At 31.2% G+C, this 17,296-nt stretch overlaps 1 protein-coding gene and 1 long non-coding RNA gene across 3 annotated transcripts; one reads left to right on the forward strand and one right to left on the reverse strand.

Moving 5' to 3' along the window:
• The first annotated feature begins 8,698 nt into the window (after positions 1-8,698).
• LOC111278955 (auxin-responsive protein IAA26-like) lies at positions 8,699-12,602 on the forward strand. Of its 2 annotated transcripts, none has more exons than XM_022865738.2 (6): positions 8,699-9,535; positions 9,680-10,280; positions 10,900-11,177; positions 11,798-11,945; positions 12,158-12,222; positions 12,312-12,602. In XM_022865738.2, the coding sequence occupies exons 2-6, from the start codon at positions 9,751-9,753 to the stop codon at positions 12,344-12,346; spliced, it is 1,056 nt and encodes a 351-aa protein (XP_022721473.1). In that variant the 5' UTR covers positions 8,699-9,535; positions 9,680-9,750; the 3' UTR covers positions 12,347-12,602. The 2 variants fall into 2 exon arrangements, with proteins under 2 accessions (XP_022721473.1, XP_089620820.1); XM_089764694.1 differs by having other exon boundaries at positions 8,767-9,535; positions 11,759-11,945.
• A 984-nt stretch (positions 12,603-13,586) lies between these two features.
• On the reverse strand, positions 13,587-17,085 carry LOC149517620 (uncharacterized). The gene is made up of 3 exons (XR_016344038.1): positions 16,478-17,085; positions 15,120-15,208; positions 13,587-14,033 (listed from the first exon to the last, which is right to left on the reverse strand). It is a non-coding gene; the product is annotated as an uncharacterized LOC149517620 (long non-coding RNA).
• Between the last annotated feature and the right edge of the window lie 211 nt (positions 17,086-17,296).

Below are 17,296 nucleotides of genomic sequence, written 5' to 3' on the forward strand. Positions count from 1 at the left end.
CAAAGTTTTTCATGGCATGACCAATAAGCCTGTCATAGTACGAGGCTCAAAAGGTATTGATGAATAGAATAGTCATTTCTTTCACGATGAGAGGAGGTTGAACTTAGGTAGTAACATCTCGCAATCTCTAGGCATATTCTTTAAAGTTTTTATTAGCTTATTTTTTCATGTTTTGTAAGGATAGTCTATTTAAAATCATGTCTGTGAGATACTTATATTGAGTAATAAATTCTTTAACTAGATCTTTTCATGAATGAATATGGTTCCTGTCTAATTGAATATACCATCTGACAGTTGATCCGATAAGACTATCTTAAAAGCAATGGATAAGCAACTTGTTATTGTTTGTATGCTCGATCATTATTTGGCAGAACATAGTGATATGTGCCTGAGGGCATTTTTTTCCATCATATTTTTTAAATTTTAGTACTTTAAACTTTGGTGAGATTACCAAATCTAAAATCAAACTGAGTTCACTTGCATCAATTGAGTAAAAAATATTCACATCTTCAATAGTTTGTAGTCTTTTTCTAAGAGATCTAATTTTTGCTACGCCTTTTTACTCTCAGATTGTTCAAATATGCCTTTATTTAGCCTCTTCTATTCTTTGGGACATCTAAATCTAGGACCATAACGGGCTCAATATGACTTGCCCTAATGTTTAGACCAACACGTCTGTGACTACATGGTTGAACTGTGAATGAAGGTAAATTAAACTGAGCATGTGGCTACCTTTTTGGCTATGTCATTTATGGATGCACTTGATGAGAGGTTTAAGCATAGGGCAAACCATGATGGATACAATGGATTTTCGCTATCACTGGTATTTTCTTAGGTTTGAGGCTTTTTCTCGATGGTCACTTTTTTAGTAACTCATTTTCCTTTGGTCATTTTTCTTATCATGTCCATCGTTGTAGCCATTTTTTTTAGTCCAATTTTGAGACCTAGTCATTTATTCTATCAACTCTTGTTGGGACCTAATAATTTGCTCTTACATATCAAATTGAGCTTTTTTCATCATTTTCATTCTAAATGCTTATTTGTTTTCCATGATTCTGACTTGTGAGCGAGTGTTGTAATGATGATGAATGATCTAATTTATATTTTTTGATGGCCTAACTATCCTTGCACTTAATCTAGTTAAGGGAAACTTTGAGATTTGTTATTTCGAGGCCTCTTTCTTTTAAGCATGATGCATTTTTTAAATGAAACACACATATGATACATGAATGCATGAATGTAAAAGATGTGCTTGTTATATATCCAATATTTTTAAAATATTTTAAAGCTAAACTTGAACTACCATATCATAATGTCACATTATTGTTACTGAATACTTCTTTTATTACAATATTAAAATTTTCAAAAGAAGCACCCTACATGCTTGTATTGCTTATAAGCACTATCTAGAAAATTAATCAAGCATTGGCTATACTATCTTGGGTAAACTTTTTCCTTTATTTGTTTAGCTTCTTGGGCCATGTCTCTTCCTTTAAAATTAACTTTTATTATCTGTTCTACCATGCGAGTGGCTTAAGATTCCTTTAGCTAACATTCTTCTTTCCAATACTATGTTTTATATTCAAATTGATCTTGTTTCTATCTCAAAACATGAATGATTTCACATCGATAGTGCATTTGCTATTTCAAGTCATCTGTGAAACCCTGTAGTATCTTTTTTTCTTCCACAAATTGACTAAGCTCTTTTTTCTTAGACTATAAATTGAATTAGAGTTGTTCTACATTTTTTTTTTAATTCTTCAAGCTCTGTGATCATTGAAGTGATGGATTTATGCCAGCTTTCAGAAATCTCTTCTTTTTTTTTTCAAGCCTTGGAGATTTTGCTTCACTCTTGTCAGTCTTATCTTTTCACTCATTAATCCTATGTTAAAGCCTCTTCTTTTCAAGCTCCTATATATTTTTTTCTTCTTCAAATTTACACTTTATAATCTTTATGTCTTCAAGGATCTTTTCACAATGAGCGTCTTCTTGGTGGCATGGTCTCTCTTTTTTGGGATAAACTTTGCTTGTGACATGTTGACTTCTCCATATTAGATATTTAAGTGTGGCTTTGTCTATAAACCCCTCACAATCTACTCTCTGGGTCTGTTTTCATTATTTGATAATCTCTTTTACCTTTCCAAGAAATTTTGGCTCCTCGAAAAAAAATTCTAATTTTTAAAGCCCATGAGTCATCGAAATGAATTGTTGTTATTCCAATTATCGATGAACCATTGTTAAAGCATGGCTTATACCTCCCCACGGTCCTAAGGGTGGAACCTATGGCTTGTTACCACACTTGTACAATATGGCTTTTTATGGCATTCATGGAGTTCTTCATATAACTTGAGTACTAGTGAGATTTTGCAAAATTAATACCTATTCTTCCTTGGATTTTGATTATGGCCATTCAAAATTGTAGCATTCTTCAATTGGCCTACTTTTATTATTATAAGTAAGATGAAATTTACTCATAGGATACTAAAGATGACTTTTTGCCCAAATGTAGAGTAATTGTGCACACCCTATGAAGCGTCATCTTTTTCTTCGACAGTGATTTAATGATTTAAAAGCTTCAACCAGTATAAAAGGAACATGATTGATTTTGTTGTTTACCTACTTGAGGAAGTTAATTACTGATAACTCAATATGCCCTAAAACCTTTAAGAAAATGATCAAGCCATAAATTGCTAAAGCTATTATTTTCATGCCTCGTTCATCTTCTAAGTGTTTGACAATATAATCACGTAATATTCCCCATATGATGTAATCATTTTTACTTTTTTTTTTATATATGAGTTTACATTATGAGTAGGGACCTTCATTATATAGATAAGTTTATTTCGAGATCCAAGTTTTGGACCTCGCCAATAGATTTTATCTAGATTGGAAAGATGCAACCATAACAATGTAGTATACTTTTCGATCTTCGGAGTCATATCTATCTCATTAAACATGAAACATTTGTATGCAGGGTCCCAAAACTGAACTAGACCTCTTATCAACTAATTTTTTCTAGACACCTCAAGAGGTGAAGAAATATGACCATATTTTTCCTTGAAAGTCAACTTTCTAGGAGTTGTTACAAGATGCCAAATCTCGCTTAACTCAAAGATGTCATTTTATTGAAGTCCTAGTTTAATTTTTTCAGGCAAAATTTTCTATTTAGATTCTTTCAAACAGTTTCCCTTTTTGCTTTGGGCTTTTAATGATAAAGTCATCACCACATTAGTCTCTTCATAAATGGTGGCCTTCGAAATTTAGAATATTATGATGGTGTTTTCATAGCAAGACAAAATCTTCTTATTGATATTGGTACATTGAAAAACACATCTCATATGCAAGTGTTTATGATGATACATAATCATGAAACAAAAGGAAAGTAGAACAGATTAGGGCTAGTAATCATATTAAAATAAATAATTCCCCATGTGTCCTAATTTAGGGTATAATCTACAAAAATGGTATGGCTCTATCTAAGGTTGATTTTTTTAAGGTTCACTATATACAGGGTTTGGTAATTAACACAAGCTAAAAAGGTTCCCAAATTGATCCTTGCTGTCATTCACTCTGGACTTGCAAGGCCCTCAATCTTCACTTATAACGGGCTATCGATAGAAATGGTTCAACTTGAGCAAAAATATTTCGCTAACCCAAGTGGAGGCATTATAACCTCACGAAAGCATAGGTACTCTACTCCCTTCTAAAAAGGGATAGATTTGGGAGCCCAATTATAGAGCTTGTGCATGAATGCAAATGTACGTGTATGTGAGGAAATTTAACAATTATTAATCAAAATAAAATCAACAATATAATTAGCAATAATATAAGATAAATAAAATAACATAATAAAATTAAACGAATCCATTAAATTTTTACCTTTTTTTCCTTATTTTTATTCTAAAATTAGATAAAAAATTAAAGTAAATGTTAAAAAGATCGTAAAATCAAAGTTTGGATGATGTATGTTTAATTTTTGCTTGACTCTCAAGTGTCTCCAGTAGAGTCGTCAAGCTATCATAACAATTTTTCATAGGTGAGGGCCTCAATTGCTAGACTTGGAAAAAATTTTTAGAATCGCCATCAATCTTTTTTTTATATTATAAGATCTGATTGACCATAAAAAAATATCATCTTTTAATAAAAATCTTAAAATTAATTAAGATTTACTAAAAAATGTTTAGATCTACGAAATCAGAGTTGGGTTCGAGAGTACAATTACGAGTGAAAAAGGTATTGGTACCTTAATGTTGTTCATTCAGAGAACAATATCAATTAAACATGTGTAATCCTTTAATTTTGACGATATGATCTTTTTTATATTTAAATTTAATTTTCTTAAATTTATTTATGAAAAATAATTTTTTTATTCTAAAATTATTATTATTATTATTATTATTATTATTATTCTATAAAATTTTCAACACTTTGGTGAAATTTATAGAAAATTTTTGTTTAAAAAATATTTCAAAAAAATTGACCATTCACAAAATTCTCAAATCTCATCACAAGATATTTTATTTATTTAATAAAATGATTTTAGGAGCATCCCAACTTTTTGTTGAGTTTTCAAAATTTATTAAACAAAATTTAAGAATATCTTAACTCGTCGACAAAATTTTAAAAATTTTGAATAAGTTTTAGAATCATTCCAACTTTCTAACAGGATTCTAAATAAAATCATTTTTATAATAATTAAGGGATTTAATTAATTAATTAATTACTTTTTATTGTGATTATTTATTGTTATTATTTACTATTTATTATTTATATATTTTATTTTATATTATTTAAAAAAATTTTAGATTATCCCGACTCATTGGTGAAATTTAAAAATATTAATTTTTTACTTGTATTAAAGAAAATCGAACTCCTTCAATTTTTTTTAAAAAATTATATTTTTTTTAAAAAAAATTATTCAAAATATCAATTATTATTATTATTTCATTTTTTTATATTGTTTAAATAAAACTTTTATTTTAGTAAAAATAATTTTGGATTATTCTAACTTTATGATGAAATCCGAAAAATTATTTTTACTTGCAATAATTAAAGAAAACAAACTCTTACAGTTTTCTTTAAAAAATACATTTAAAAGATTCATTTAAATAATTTAACATTTTTTTATTTTATTTATGTTTTATTTATAATTTTTTAACAAAAATTATTTTTTAAATTATCCTAACACTTTGGTGAAATTTAAATAACATTTTTGCTTGTAATAAAATTTTATTTTTCTTAAATAGTTATTATTATTTTTATTATTATTAAGTTTTTTTTTGCATATTATATTTTTTATGTCCATATTTAATTTAGTTCTATTTTTCATTTTATTTATTCATTTCTAAAAGAATTATTACTAGTAATAATATAAAATAACAATAATATCATAAAAAACATAAAAATCAACATAAAATAAATAAAATCAAAATCAAAACAAAAAATAAAAAGAAAAAGAAAAGGAAAAACATGCCAAATGGGTTAGGTCAAAGCAAAGGTTGATGTGTAGATCTTGTGTGATTCGGGCACAAGTCACACATCCAAAATCGTGTCGTTTTGGAGGTTTATAACTGGTATTTTTCTATTTTTTTAAAATTTTTACTTTCTTTCCTTTCTCTTTACCTTTGAGAGCTTCTTTCTCTAAAAATTTATTCTTTTCATCGATGGTCGTGCCAACCCAAATTTTGATCAATCGTCATCGTGCATCATGGTCTAAATCTTCAACAACGCCTGAAAATTTAAAGTTTCCCAATTCTGACAATATATTCAAATTTTAATCACCGAAAACTTCAAAGGTTGTCGAAAATTTTAAATTTTTTTAATTTTTGACGACCTAAAAATTTTTTAAAATTTTTCAAAAAATTAAAAAACCCTTATAGCCTTTCAAACACCTTTCTTAAACTAGTTTTACCAAAATAAGATCTAGAATACCCAGATCGAGAAAATTTTTTGTTTCTAGAAATTTTTTTTTTGCTTTTTGGAAAATTTTTTTGTTTTGTTGTTAGTAGTTCCTCTTTAATAAGAGGATTGTGTTTTTTTTTTTTTTTTTGCTTGTGTATGAATGACTGTAAAAAATTGCTTTCTACTTTTTGTTTCTGGCAGTGTTTCCCTTTTTTTTAGTTCCCCAGTTTTTTCTTCTTGACAGTATTTTTCTCTTTTTTTTTTATATTTTGCAAAAATTAATTTTATTTATAAAGTTTTTATGATTCAAATTGAAATTTTTATGTGAAAAATTTTAGAAATATATCTGGTGACTTTTACTCATCGTGCTGTCAAGTTAAATAGTATCAACGATGAAAAAAGCCATTATGAAAGCTTAATTTCAATTACCCAAAGTGAAATCAACAAATTTTTTTAATTTTTTTAAAAAATTAATAATAATAATAATAATATAAATAAAATTATGTTTAAACTAAAATAGTATCAGACAAAATTGTGCATACTCTATCATTTTCTTTTTCTAATTTAAAATTACACCTCTCAGTTTCTTGTTTCCTTACCACAACACATTTGGTTTTTTTTTTGTCAAAATATATAAATTAAAAAAGTTATATACATGCGTGTTTGACTGTACTTCCTTCACACCAACATTCAAAGATTATTTGAATATTTAAAATTTTCAAAATTAAATATATATGTATATATATTCTTTTCTACGGTCCTACTCTTCACAACCAACGAGATGCAAGAATAATTAGTGTGCCAAAAATTTTTAATTCCAAAAGGAAAATAAGAACAGAGTAAAAGTCTCCTAATATTTTTTGAATAAATTCGACAAAAATACATTTATATTTAAAATTTGCATTTACCAAGACAAACTCTTAAAAACAAAGAATTTTTATTTGATATATTATTAATATATAAATTATATATTATTAATAAATAAAATGATGTATTTTATTAATAAAATAAAATAAATAATTTTATTTTATTAATAAATAAATTTTTTTAAAAAAATAATTTTTATATATTTATTATAAAAATTAATATTTATCATTAATAAAATAATATTATTTAATTTATTAATAATATATAAAATTTATATACTTACAACGAATCAAATACAAAATCTAAAATAATAAAAAAAAAAAAAGCAATGGCGACTCGTCTTGATGACTTGTCCTAAATCCGATCACAAATCGCGACGCGAAAATCGTCAGGGTTAATCGGACGATCGGGATTTGTCCCATCAACAGAGTCCCATGAGTAGACTGGCACCTTAGTGCGCCTGATCTTATTTCCAATTTATTTTATTTATTTGTGTCATTCTGACGACAAAACTATCATTACGACCACTGACCAAATCCTTTTTCTCTTTTTCTCTCATCAAAAAGCCTAACTCATGTTGACATGACGTCTACTTCACGAGCTGTTTCCTTCTTTTAACACTGTAGCCTTCATCCTCATCGTTCATTGTGGGATCAAGGGATGCTGATCGCTCATCTTTGGTTTGAGCGGGATATTTGTCTTGAAGATTGTGTCGGCAATGTACGATCCTGATGTGCGTTTGTTAATGGTGGGAACTGGGAACACATTAAAATTGACGTGATACCTAATGTACTTGATTGAAACTAATAAAATAAAAGGTCAGATTCCAGGTTCCCACCCTCCACGAGCCTCCGAGGACAGTTACCTGCTCAAATTTATTGTGTATAACAATTTAATCAAATTTTCTTTTATAAAATGATTGGGTATAATTATTAATGTGTTAAAACTCTAAAATATTTTTTTGTCAATGACAAAAAATATATTTTGAAATAAATAAATAATACATAAGAGTCAAATTCTTTTCCTCAAAATGAAGTTAAAAAAAATGAAAACTAACTTTTCCTTTGAAGTCAAAAGATTGGTAATAATAACTTACAAAACCATTCCCCTAAAGGTTGTGTGATTTGTGTGCATAACCATGCAGTAAAAGTTGGTTGGTTTGCTGAGCTGGTAGAAGAATGTTCAAGCATTTGGCGACGAGAAGAGTGTTTTAGTCACGATTATTTTAGAATTAGAATGGCTTAACCATTGTACGGATAGAAAATTTTTTTCGATTGAGAAAAATGGAAAGTTCCATATGCAAAAGCAACAAAAGAATGCCTCTTTTAAGCCTGGCTATGATCAGAGTTTTAGCTCAAGCAATTGTGTCAGATTCTGTTTGTATCTAACACCATTGTCCAGATAAACAAAAAATTAATTAATTAATTAATAAATAAAACGGTTCTTAATCTCTTGGTGTAACACATTCTTATGTAAGCTTTGCCATTCTTTTTTTCTTTCTTAAACCTCATATGGGGGTACATGGACGGTAGTAAAAGAGAGAGAGAGAGAGGATCATGGATCTGCATGTTTTTTATTGCTCCAAACCAAACCCCCCCCCCCCCCCCCTTGCAAAAATATGGATCATCCAAATCCTCTTTCATTCTCTCCGATAATAAAAAATAAATAAATATAATACAAAATTCAGAATCAGACCATAAATTTATTAATGCTTTGATGAAACTATTTTTATCAAACTTGAAATAATCTAAATGCATTTAGATTTATTGATGAACTTACATTAAATAGCAACAAGTCACATCCCATCCATCATTTTCTTGACCTCCTCAAAAGCAACTCCTGTTTGAATTAAGCCTAAAGTCTTTGTTTTAACCAATTCATTCAATCTTTAATACTACTAATATATTTTCTAAAAAAAAGTGCACATGATTTGTCTTTGTTATCTAACTAAAACTTTGATTGTAAGGCCCTAATCCTCTGATAAAAGCATAAAATATACCATCATTTTCCCGAGTTTGTAACTAAATGGAGCTTTAAAGTAAGAAAAAATGAACTTAATTTAACACCAAGTGGCTTTCATTTTAAGCATGACGAACGAGACTCTAATAAAGGGCGATGGTTGGGGTAATGTGCTATAACAAGGCTAAAGTTTTGTTTTTAAGTGTATCTTTAGGAGGTCAGCAACAGCACGCTTTGCTTTCAGAGCTGAACGAGGGAGCTACGGTTGCGTGAGTTGTGTTCTAATTCCTGTGTCCTGTTTTTGGGGTGTGGAATCTCCTGGTTTATCCATTTCTTTTCTCTTTTGATGCTCCCCTCCTTCTTCTTCTCCTACATATAAAAAATTCGCCTTCCTGTATCGAAGGAGAGAAAGAGAAAGCAGGAAGAGCCCACTAAAGCGTGAAAAAAAAAAAAAAAGAAGGCAAAGCTAGATAAGAACCCACCCCTCTTATCATACTCTTTCTATCCTTTTCACTTTGAGTTGCTAAGAGCACTTTGTTCTTTTGGGGGGTTTCCTTTCTCTTGGTGGGGTTTTCTTTTTTTTTTTTTGAAGGGCGTGTTTTTATATTGCGTTTTTGGTCTGGCATTTTCAGTTTAATGGAGTTGGTTTGGGGCTCTCTAAGCTGAACAGTTCTTGCGTTGTTAGCTAAGATCTTGAGAGTTCTAAACTTCTTCCTATCAGGGTTTTTCATAGCTAAAGGAAAGTTCTGTTGATTTCATGATGTGGGTCTTCATTGTTTTACGCTTTGGTTGAGAGACTCCTTTAAAGGTATAGGGCAAGTTTGGATTTCATTAGTTAATATATGTTGATCCATTTTGCATGGTTTTATGTCCTTGTCCTTTGTTCTCTAGTTTTTTTTGTGATACTTAAGCTTCTAACGTGAAACACTTCATTTTTTGAATTTGTTGCCAGTTATTGGTCTTCAAAGTATAGAAAAAGGTGATCTTTTTGGGTTAATTCGATATCTATTCCATCCTGTTAAGATGGAGAGCGGTTGCTCAAAGAATGGTGAAGCATGTCCTCAATTTCTTGATTTGATTCCTCAACAAAGAGATTGGCATGTGAAGAGAGAAGATGAGAGAAGGCATGGATCCTCGGAGGAGAAGAAGCTGGAACTAAGGCTTGGTCCCCCTGGTGAAGATAACTGGTCCATCAAAGAGGCCACCAAAAACAACACCAGAGAGAGAGATGAGTCCTTACTCTTACTTGGGTACTTCTCTTCAATGAAGAGCAATGGAAAACAGACACACAAGCTTCCAACTCCAGAGGACCATCCGGTTGGCTCAGCTTTGTCCACTCCATGGACCAAAATCCACCAGCACAACCATCAACAGCAGACACAGCCTCAATCATTTCTTCAGTTTCCATCAACATCCCCGCAGAGCTTGCTTGTTGCAGCAAAGGAATCGTCACAGCCTTGTTGCACTAAAGCTGTAGACTTTCAGAATGCAGAGAAAAAAGCATTTTCCCCTCCTGCAAATACAGCTGTGCCTTCCAACAGTTCTCAGAAAAGGTACTCCAGCTTTTTAAATCTTTTTTGACAGAGAATATTCACTGACAGGTTACAAGTTTACCATACTTGCTGTTGTGTGGTCCATGCATACTTGTTGGTTGTTCCATTTCTTTATGTTTCTTATTTTACATGGATCTCAATTTATCTTTCATATATGTACCTGCATATTTTGTAGTTTTAGTGCAAAATTTTACTTTTCACCCTCAATGTTCTAAAAAACTATTTTTTCTGCATGATTTATTAATCTTCCCATTCATGATAGCCTTAGGCTGTTCTGGTAGTAAAAGCCTAATTCTCATCTTTCTTTTTAGATGTACAGGTTTTACTAGTTTTGTCTGTTGTTTACTATTTCCTGTCCTATGCTATTGTATTGAGCCTTTCTCTTATTTTTATCTATTTTTTAGCATGGTGTTTCTTTTCCTTTTCTTCTTTTATTTAAAAATTAAATTTTGGGTAGATGTGTTCCCACTCAAGGCTCATAGGTATCTAACTTGGTTTATGCGGCTTATAATTGTAGCTAACCCTGATTATCTTTTTCAGGACAACTCTATTATTTAGCCTTGAATTAATTGTGATGTTTTTTCTCGTCTAATTCTATGGTTATGATCTTGGAAAACAGAACTGCTCCGGGTCCAGTTGTGGGTTGGCCTCCAGTTCGTTCTTTTAGGAAAAATCTTGCAAGCGGCAGCTCTTCAAAACCAGCTTCTGAAACACCAAGTGTAGTTCCTCACAAGGTTGCTAATGAAAAACCAGCAACTCAACCTAGTGGTAAAGGCCTATTAGTAAAAATCAACATGGATGGTGTTCCAATTGGAAGGAAAGTGGATCTCAGAGCCTATGACAGCTATGAGAAATTGTCAACTGCTGTTGATGAACTTTTCAGAGGCCTCCTTGCGGGTAAGTTTTCAATGAATATATAACTATGCTAAAATCAATTCTTTGCAATTATTTTCACACAGTTTAGCTAAATTTGATTTGATTATCATCAGGAGTGGATCCGGAATTTTTTTTATGAGTGGTCACTTATAATATATATAAAAAATTGCTGATGGGTTATCAATTTTATCGAAGGAAAGGGGTTTAGGGAAAATTTTTGAGGGTGTCTAGAGAAAATTTTCCTTCAAATTTTTTTGTTTTCCAATTTTTGGATACCCCACCTAGCCATTTGGGTCTGTCACTATTGTTATGTCCATTAGCCATTAGGGAAGTTTGTTTTATTCACAGTTTCATGCGTATCTACTTCAATATATCTTGTGTTTGACATTAGAAATTTTGTATTTCATCTGGTCCCTATATGACCAATCAATTCACATCGGTGTTAGTTTTCAACTGTTTAGGTGATGGAAGTGGGGGAGGGAATCGTTAGGAGTAAAATCGGATTCCAAATTGCATATTTCAAGGGAAAAATTTTGGACTCATCTGTTTGTTCTTACTGCAATCAAACTGTTAGCCTATGTTAATGTGATGCTAATTGACAGGTGTGCTCATTTGTTTGTCTTTTGCTTTGATCCGTGTAGCACAAAGAGATTCCTTTGCTGGTGGAACAGAGAACAAGCAAGAGGAAGAGAAAGTGGTTATGGGCTTATTGGACGGGAGTGGGGAATATACACTTGTATATGAGGATAACGAAGGAGACAGGATGCTTGTTGGGGATGTCCCGTGGCAGTAAGCATCTTATCACTGTGGGTCTGATGCAATATGAGATTATACTATACCATATTATATTCCCACAATAAGTGATTGAGCATATAGCAGAATACCATTTTCTTTTTTTTTTTTTGTCGTTTAGTTTTTTCCCGAACTACAGCATTAGATTCTGTACCATTACCATACATAGAATAAATTTGTAATATCTGGCTATTGAATTGGATTTGCAGCATGTTTGTATCAACAGTGAAGAGGCTGCGCGTGTTGAAGAGATCGGAACTATCAGCGCTTAGCCGTGAGTGTTGGCTAATCATGAAGAAGTATTAGTTATTTTGTTTGTTTTTCCCTTGCTCCCAATAAGAAATTGGTGTGGTTCTTTTGCAGTTGGAAGCAGTAAGCAGAGAAAGATACCCGCTTGACTCTGCCTCGAAAACTAAGAGTTTTTTTCTGAAGATTTTCACCAAAGTTTGAATAAGACTTTGAATTATTATGTTCACGTTTTGACATTTTACTTACCCTATTTGGCATGGAACTTGTTGCACCGTCAGTACATATATATAAGTAGTTTATATGTAATTTTTTACTTCTTTTCCTCTGTCTTAACATGCTTTTTTTTTTCTGCGTCATGCCATTTGGAACAATGCTTAATAGCAATATCTTGAGTTTGATGTGTAACCTTTTTGTGTTATGTGCTTTATATTAGCAACCCATCTGGATGGTGAAAGACCCAACCTAATTTAACTCTTCGGCTATAAATATGAAATAAGCTTTGAGGCCTGTAAGCAATTAAGCATTGCTAATTGATCAATCAAGTTCGAGTTCTCGAAACCTCTGTCCATCCGAGTAGTACTCTATTCAAGTTCTCTCTTTTTGAGTGCATCAAATTGTCCTTCTCTGGGTTAAGGAGAAAGTATAGGAAATTGTACCCTTTTTGTTCGGAAGGACAGAAACCGCCCCCCCCCCCCCCCTTCCTAGAGCTTATTCTATTTTCTTTTAGTCCCATTTGAGGCATGATTTTTTACCATTTATCCGTCAACACCAACACTCAATGAACTTTGAGGGCAAAAGAAATTTTTAAGTATGAAAAAAAGGAGCCTAGTGAAAAAAGCTATAAAAGAGGGGGAAACAATGAGGGTTTGGGGGGAGGATTGAAGGGTCGTTGTCATTTGAGAGCTGCCTAACTTTGGGCCCAATAATAAGACTGGCTGTCTAAATCTAAATTCGTTTACCAAAAAAAAAAAAAATCTAAATATCTTTGGAGACTTGTCACGTGTGGGAATGTGAGAGATCGCCGGCACTTATCACGGCGCTTTGCCCATACCTTATAGAGTTTTGTAACCGTAACACGTGTGCTTGTTGACCAAAGGAATAGACATGTCTTGTAAGCTTAGCCATCTGACCTTTTGTTCCTCTTTTGATACTAATTAAATACTTCTACTCGTATTTGTCTAATGCTTCTACCATTTTATACGCTTCAAATTTTTAAAGTTCAACATCAGAAGATGAATTATTGTGTGGTTTTCTTTTTCTTTTTTTTTTGTAATTAGGTTCACAATAGCAGTTTTGAGGCAATTAAACTTCATTCTCCACCAGATGCTTTAATCAAATTAATCAAAATTCAAAAGAAGTCCTTACCCAATTGCAAATAAGTTAAACCATCGTAAACTTGGGTTAGCCGAAATTGTTTTAGGCCTCTAAAGCTTGGGTTAGCCGGAAACATTTTGGGCCCAAATTACTACATAAAATCTGTAGATTTACGACCCCAGCATTCCCTGAAGTAAATTTGTTTTTCAAGTCATTGCTATGTCTTTTTTTAATTACAAATAATAGAAATAACTTATTAACCTAAGAATACAAGTAATAAGAAGTCCAAATATTAGAGAATTCGCTCAAGGTTACGTAAACTGTTTTAAGTATACTTAATTGATGGAAGAAGGTACCGGAAGCGACAAAAAAAAAAAAGTTGTTGAGATGAAGGATGATGATGAGGAGGATCAAAGCTCTCGACTGCGCCAGAAAGTGTAATCCATCAAATCCTATCTTTGTTGTCAACAAAAGATGTCGTCCATACCGGTGCTTTGTCCAAGACATGGCAAAGAACTTGAGCTTCATGAAAAGGAAATTTTAATGTCCAATGAAAGGCAAATTAGTGAGGTTACAAGTACTGAATTCATGAAATTTGTATTTAACAGTTTTTCGAGACTTAGCAAAGCATCAGATTGATTTGATGATATATTGGATCGAAATGGTAGCAAAGAACAACCTTAAAATGCTTGATCTTTGCATGAGTACTGCTGCTAAAGTTTTAGAAAGGAGTATTGGCTTGAAATAGGATCATGGTGAAGGAAATCTCACTTGTGATTTGTTGCTAGAGAGTTATGTTTTATTTATAAGTATCACATCTTACAAGAGACATACATTATCATTTATAAAACAAGATAACGGTAAAAAAATGTTAAAATTAGAAAAATAAATAAAAGAATGAAAAATCTATGTAATCTATTGATATTATCAATATCAGCTTTATGAATTGATTTTTTTCACAGATTTGGATTGAAATCAATTTCCTTATCAAGTACCAGAGAGGAAAAACCTTGGCAGAGCATAGTTAAAACTAGAACATTGGTTTGGTTTGCCTAAGATCATAGTCGTTAACGACGTCGAGGCTAACATGTTGTGAATTGGAGCAGACATAGATTCGTGATTCGTAATAACATAAAATTCATTTCGTAACAAGAGTTGTCTCTCACAAATGTTCATGCAAATCAAGAGTATTATTTTTATTTATTCGATCAATAAGATCAATTCTTTTGATTATTTAATCAACACACATTTAATTATTACGTTACTATTATTAAAAGTTGAGTTAAAAACTCTAATTTTAGAATTGATTTTAAAAAAAGATTCATTTAACACCTTTACTGATATCTCATCAAAATATTACTTTATAATTAAATATTAACTTTTAATTTACTTGAATTATTAAATATAATTTATATTTATCTAAAAATATTAAATATAATTCACAATTATCTATACGAATCTTTATTGAACTACAGGCAAACTTATTATCAATTATTGATCGTCTCGATCAAATTATCTTTTTTTTTCTGGTATATAAAATAAAGAAAAGGCCCATCTACGTAAGACTTAAGCATTTTCCTTCATTGTAGCTTCTTTAATACTCTTTACCTTCTTCCGCACTAGACTTTAGACACTTCACTGAGCATGAAACGCGTTCCAGAAAATCAATTCCAATGCTCCAAAATCGTGCTTTTTGACTGCAAGTCCAAATTCCATCACCTTGAACTTTCAATCAAGTTCCATCCAACTAAAACACCCAAAAACATCGTTAACAAATAATTCAAAATCTTATTTTGAATTGCCCTTTAATTAAAAATTTCCTCTCATTTACTGTTATAGAGTGAAATATTTTCGTCTTTTTGGTATCAAAAACCTATATAAGCTTAAAGTGATATAATCTTAAAGGTTTTAGTTATTATGGGTATTTAAAATAACACAATAAAATTTTAATTTTAATTTAATTAATTCATGCAATCATCTTAAATAATAAATTTTAATAAATTTAAAATTCAAATATTAAAATTTTTAACTTATTCTACTATCTCTAAATTGCGATTTCCTTTACAAAAAAATGCAAAAGTAGTAAACCCAATTGCTTGTGAAAATCTATGGGTGTTGAAATTAAACGAGTGAGAGGATTGGTTTCACGATTTTCTTGCCAATTTTCCTCTCCAACTTTTGGTGTTAAATAGATGCATTGGCTTGAGAGATTTTGGATCGGGGAGATTTAAGCTTTCAAGTTATGAGATCGATGGTTTCACCCCAACATCGATGCTCCAAACTTACGGACTTTCGAATACATTTGTAGCAGATTGCCACCATCAATCTCAATTAACACACCAAGAAGCGACAATCAAACTGTTGCCCCATGAGACATCTTGCAACTCTGATTGGTTCCTTCAACTTAGGGCATTTCTTGGAAAGTTAGGCCCTGCATGTGGAATGATGAAACAGTGGAACGAGTTTGTAGATAGTTTACTTTGTACTACTCACCCCAAAAATTCTAATGTAAAAAAATGGGTTCAGATTCTTCGGCCAACAATGAATTTATAAAGGTATATTGGATATAGATGGATTAAGTTTCTAATTACAATGGCTGATGATTCAATTTAATTGTTTGAATTGCAGTGCCTTTGCTGCAAGATGTTCATTAATTACAGCGTTCATTAAAACTGAGTAATATGATCTTTCGGCGTCCTTGACTTTCGGATCATTCTAGTTCGAAAAAACTGTTCATAGCAAAAATCTTTTACAGTCAATTTCAAGTGATCATCAAAAAGGCCAGAGATTACAGTTTGATCATAAATTAGAATTAATAACAGACAAAAGCTTGATACTATCAAACATACTACTATCAAAAGACCCCAAAAGAAAGAAGAAAAACATCAAATATCAACATTACAGAGACAGAATCCAAATAAATTTCATGTTTTTTTCTCTTAATATTGAAATAAAAATAGTTATACCTTATTTTTTCTTTGTTCTGCCTGGCTTCACCCTGGGTGCCATGTATGTAAACCGTATAGTATGCAAAACTACAAGACATACGATGTATTTTCACCGTATGCTCTGCCGAACCTGGCGTCGGTGCCACCAACACCGGCAGGGATTTGGAGAAAGAAAAGTTTGATCAGTTGCCATTGAAAAAAAAGAAAGGTTTCTAAGCTATGTGCTTCTCTTATATGTGAGTTCCTATATTTTTCTCTTCTTTATATAATCTTACATGTGTTTTTCCGGCTTTTGTTTCATGGGGCTGAAAAACTTGCTGCGTACAGGTGAAGTTTTGGGATCTTATGATTTGGTAATAATAATGGAATTTGGTGCCTGATAAGGGTATTTGCTTGAGTTTAGTCATGGCGTGTAGACTAATTTGAAGTAGAAAAAAAAATTTCAAACCTCCAATTCTAGTGAGTGGGATGACAGGGAAACCTTTCACAAAATTCAACTTGGGAAGTCATTACTCTTTGGACTGAAACATGGAAAAGTGTTAATTGAAGGGAGAAGGCAGCAATACATATACATGAACCACCTCCACTCACATCTTCTATTGGGAAAGCCTATACGTTGGTCAAAAACATAATCAAAATGCCATTCCTCTATCCTCTTGTATTTATCTTTTTCTACTTTACATGTGTAATTTCATTTATATTTCTCATACATATAAAAGAATATTCTGACCATGTCTTTTTTCTTTTAAAAATAAAAAAAATATATTTCAAGCAAAAATTTTAAATTCCAATAGATTTTGACTAAAATAACAAAAAAACTCATAAACTTTATCACTT

Source organism: Durio zibethinus, chromosome 8, assembly GCF_047325235.1.
Source record: "Durio zibethinus cultivar Kanyao isolate XHJ-2024 chromosome 8, ASM4732523v1, whole genome shotgun sequence".
Lineage (NCBI taxonomy): Eukaryota > Viridiplantae > Streptophyta > Magnoliopsida > Malvales > Malvaceae > Durio > Durio zibethinus.

Bases quoted from the DNA above. Each gene is read 5' to 3' on its own strand.
- LOC111278955 (XM_089764694.1), top strand. From the start codon at position 9,751: ATGGAGAGCGGTTGCTCAAAGAATGGTGAAGCATGTCCTCAATTTCTT. The intron at 11,946-12,157 runs GTAAGCATCTTA...TTGGATTTGCAG, and splicing joins GTTGGGGATGTCCCGTGGCA to CATGTTTGTATCAACAGTGA. The intron at 12,223-12,311 runs GTGAGTGTTGGC...GTTCTTTTGCAG, and splicing joins GGAACTATCAGCGCTTAGCC to TTGGAAGCAGTAAGCAGAGA.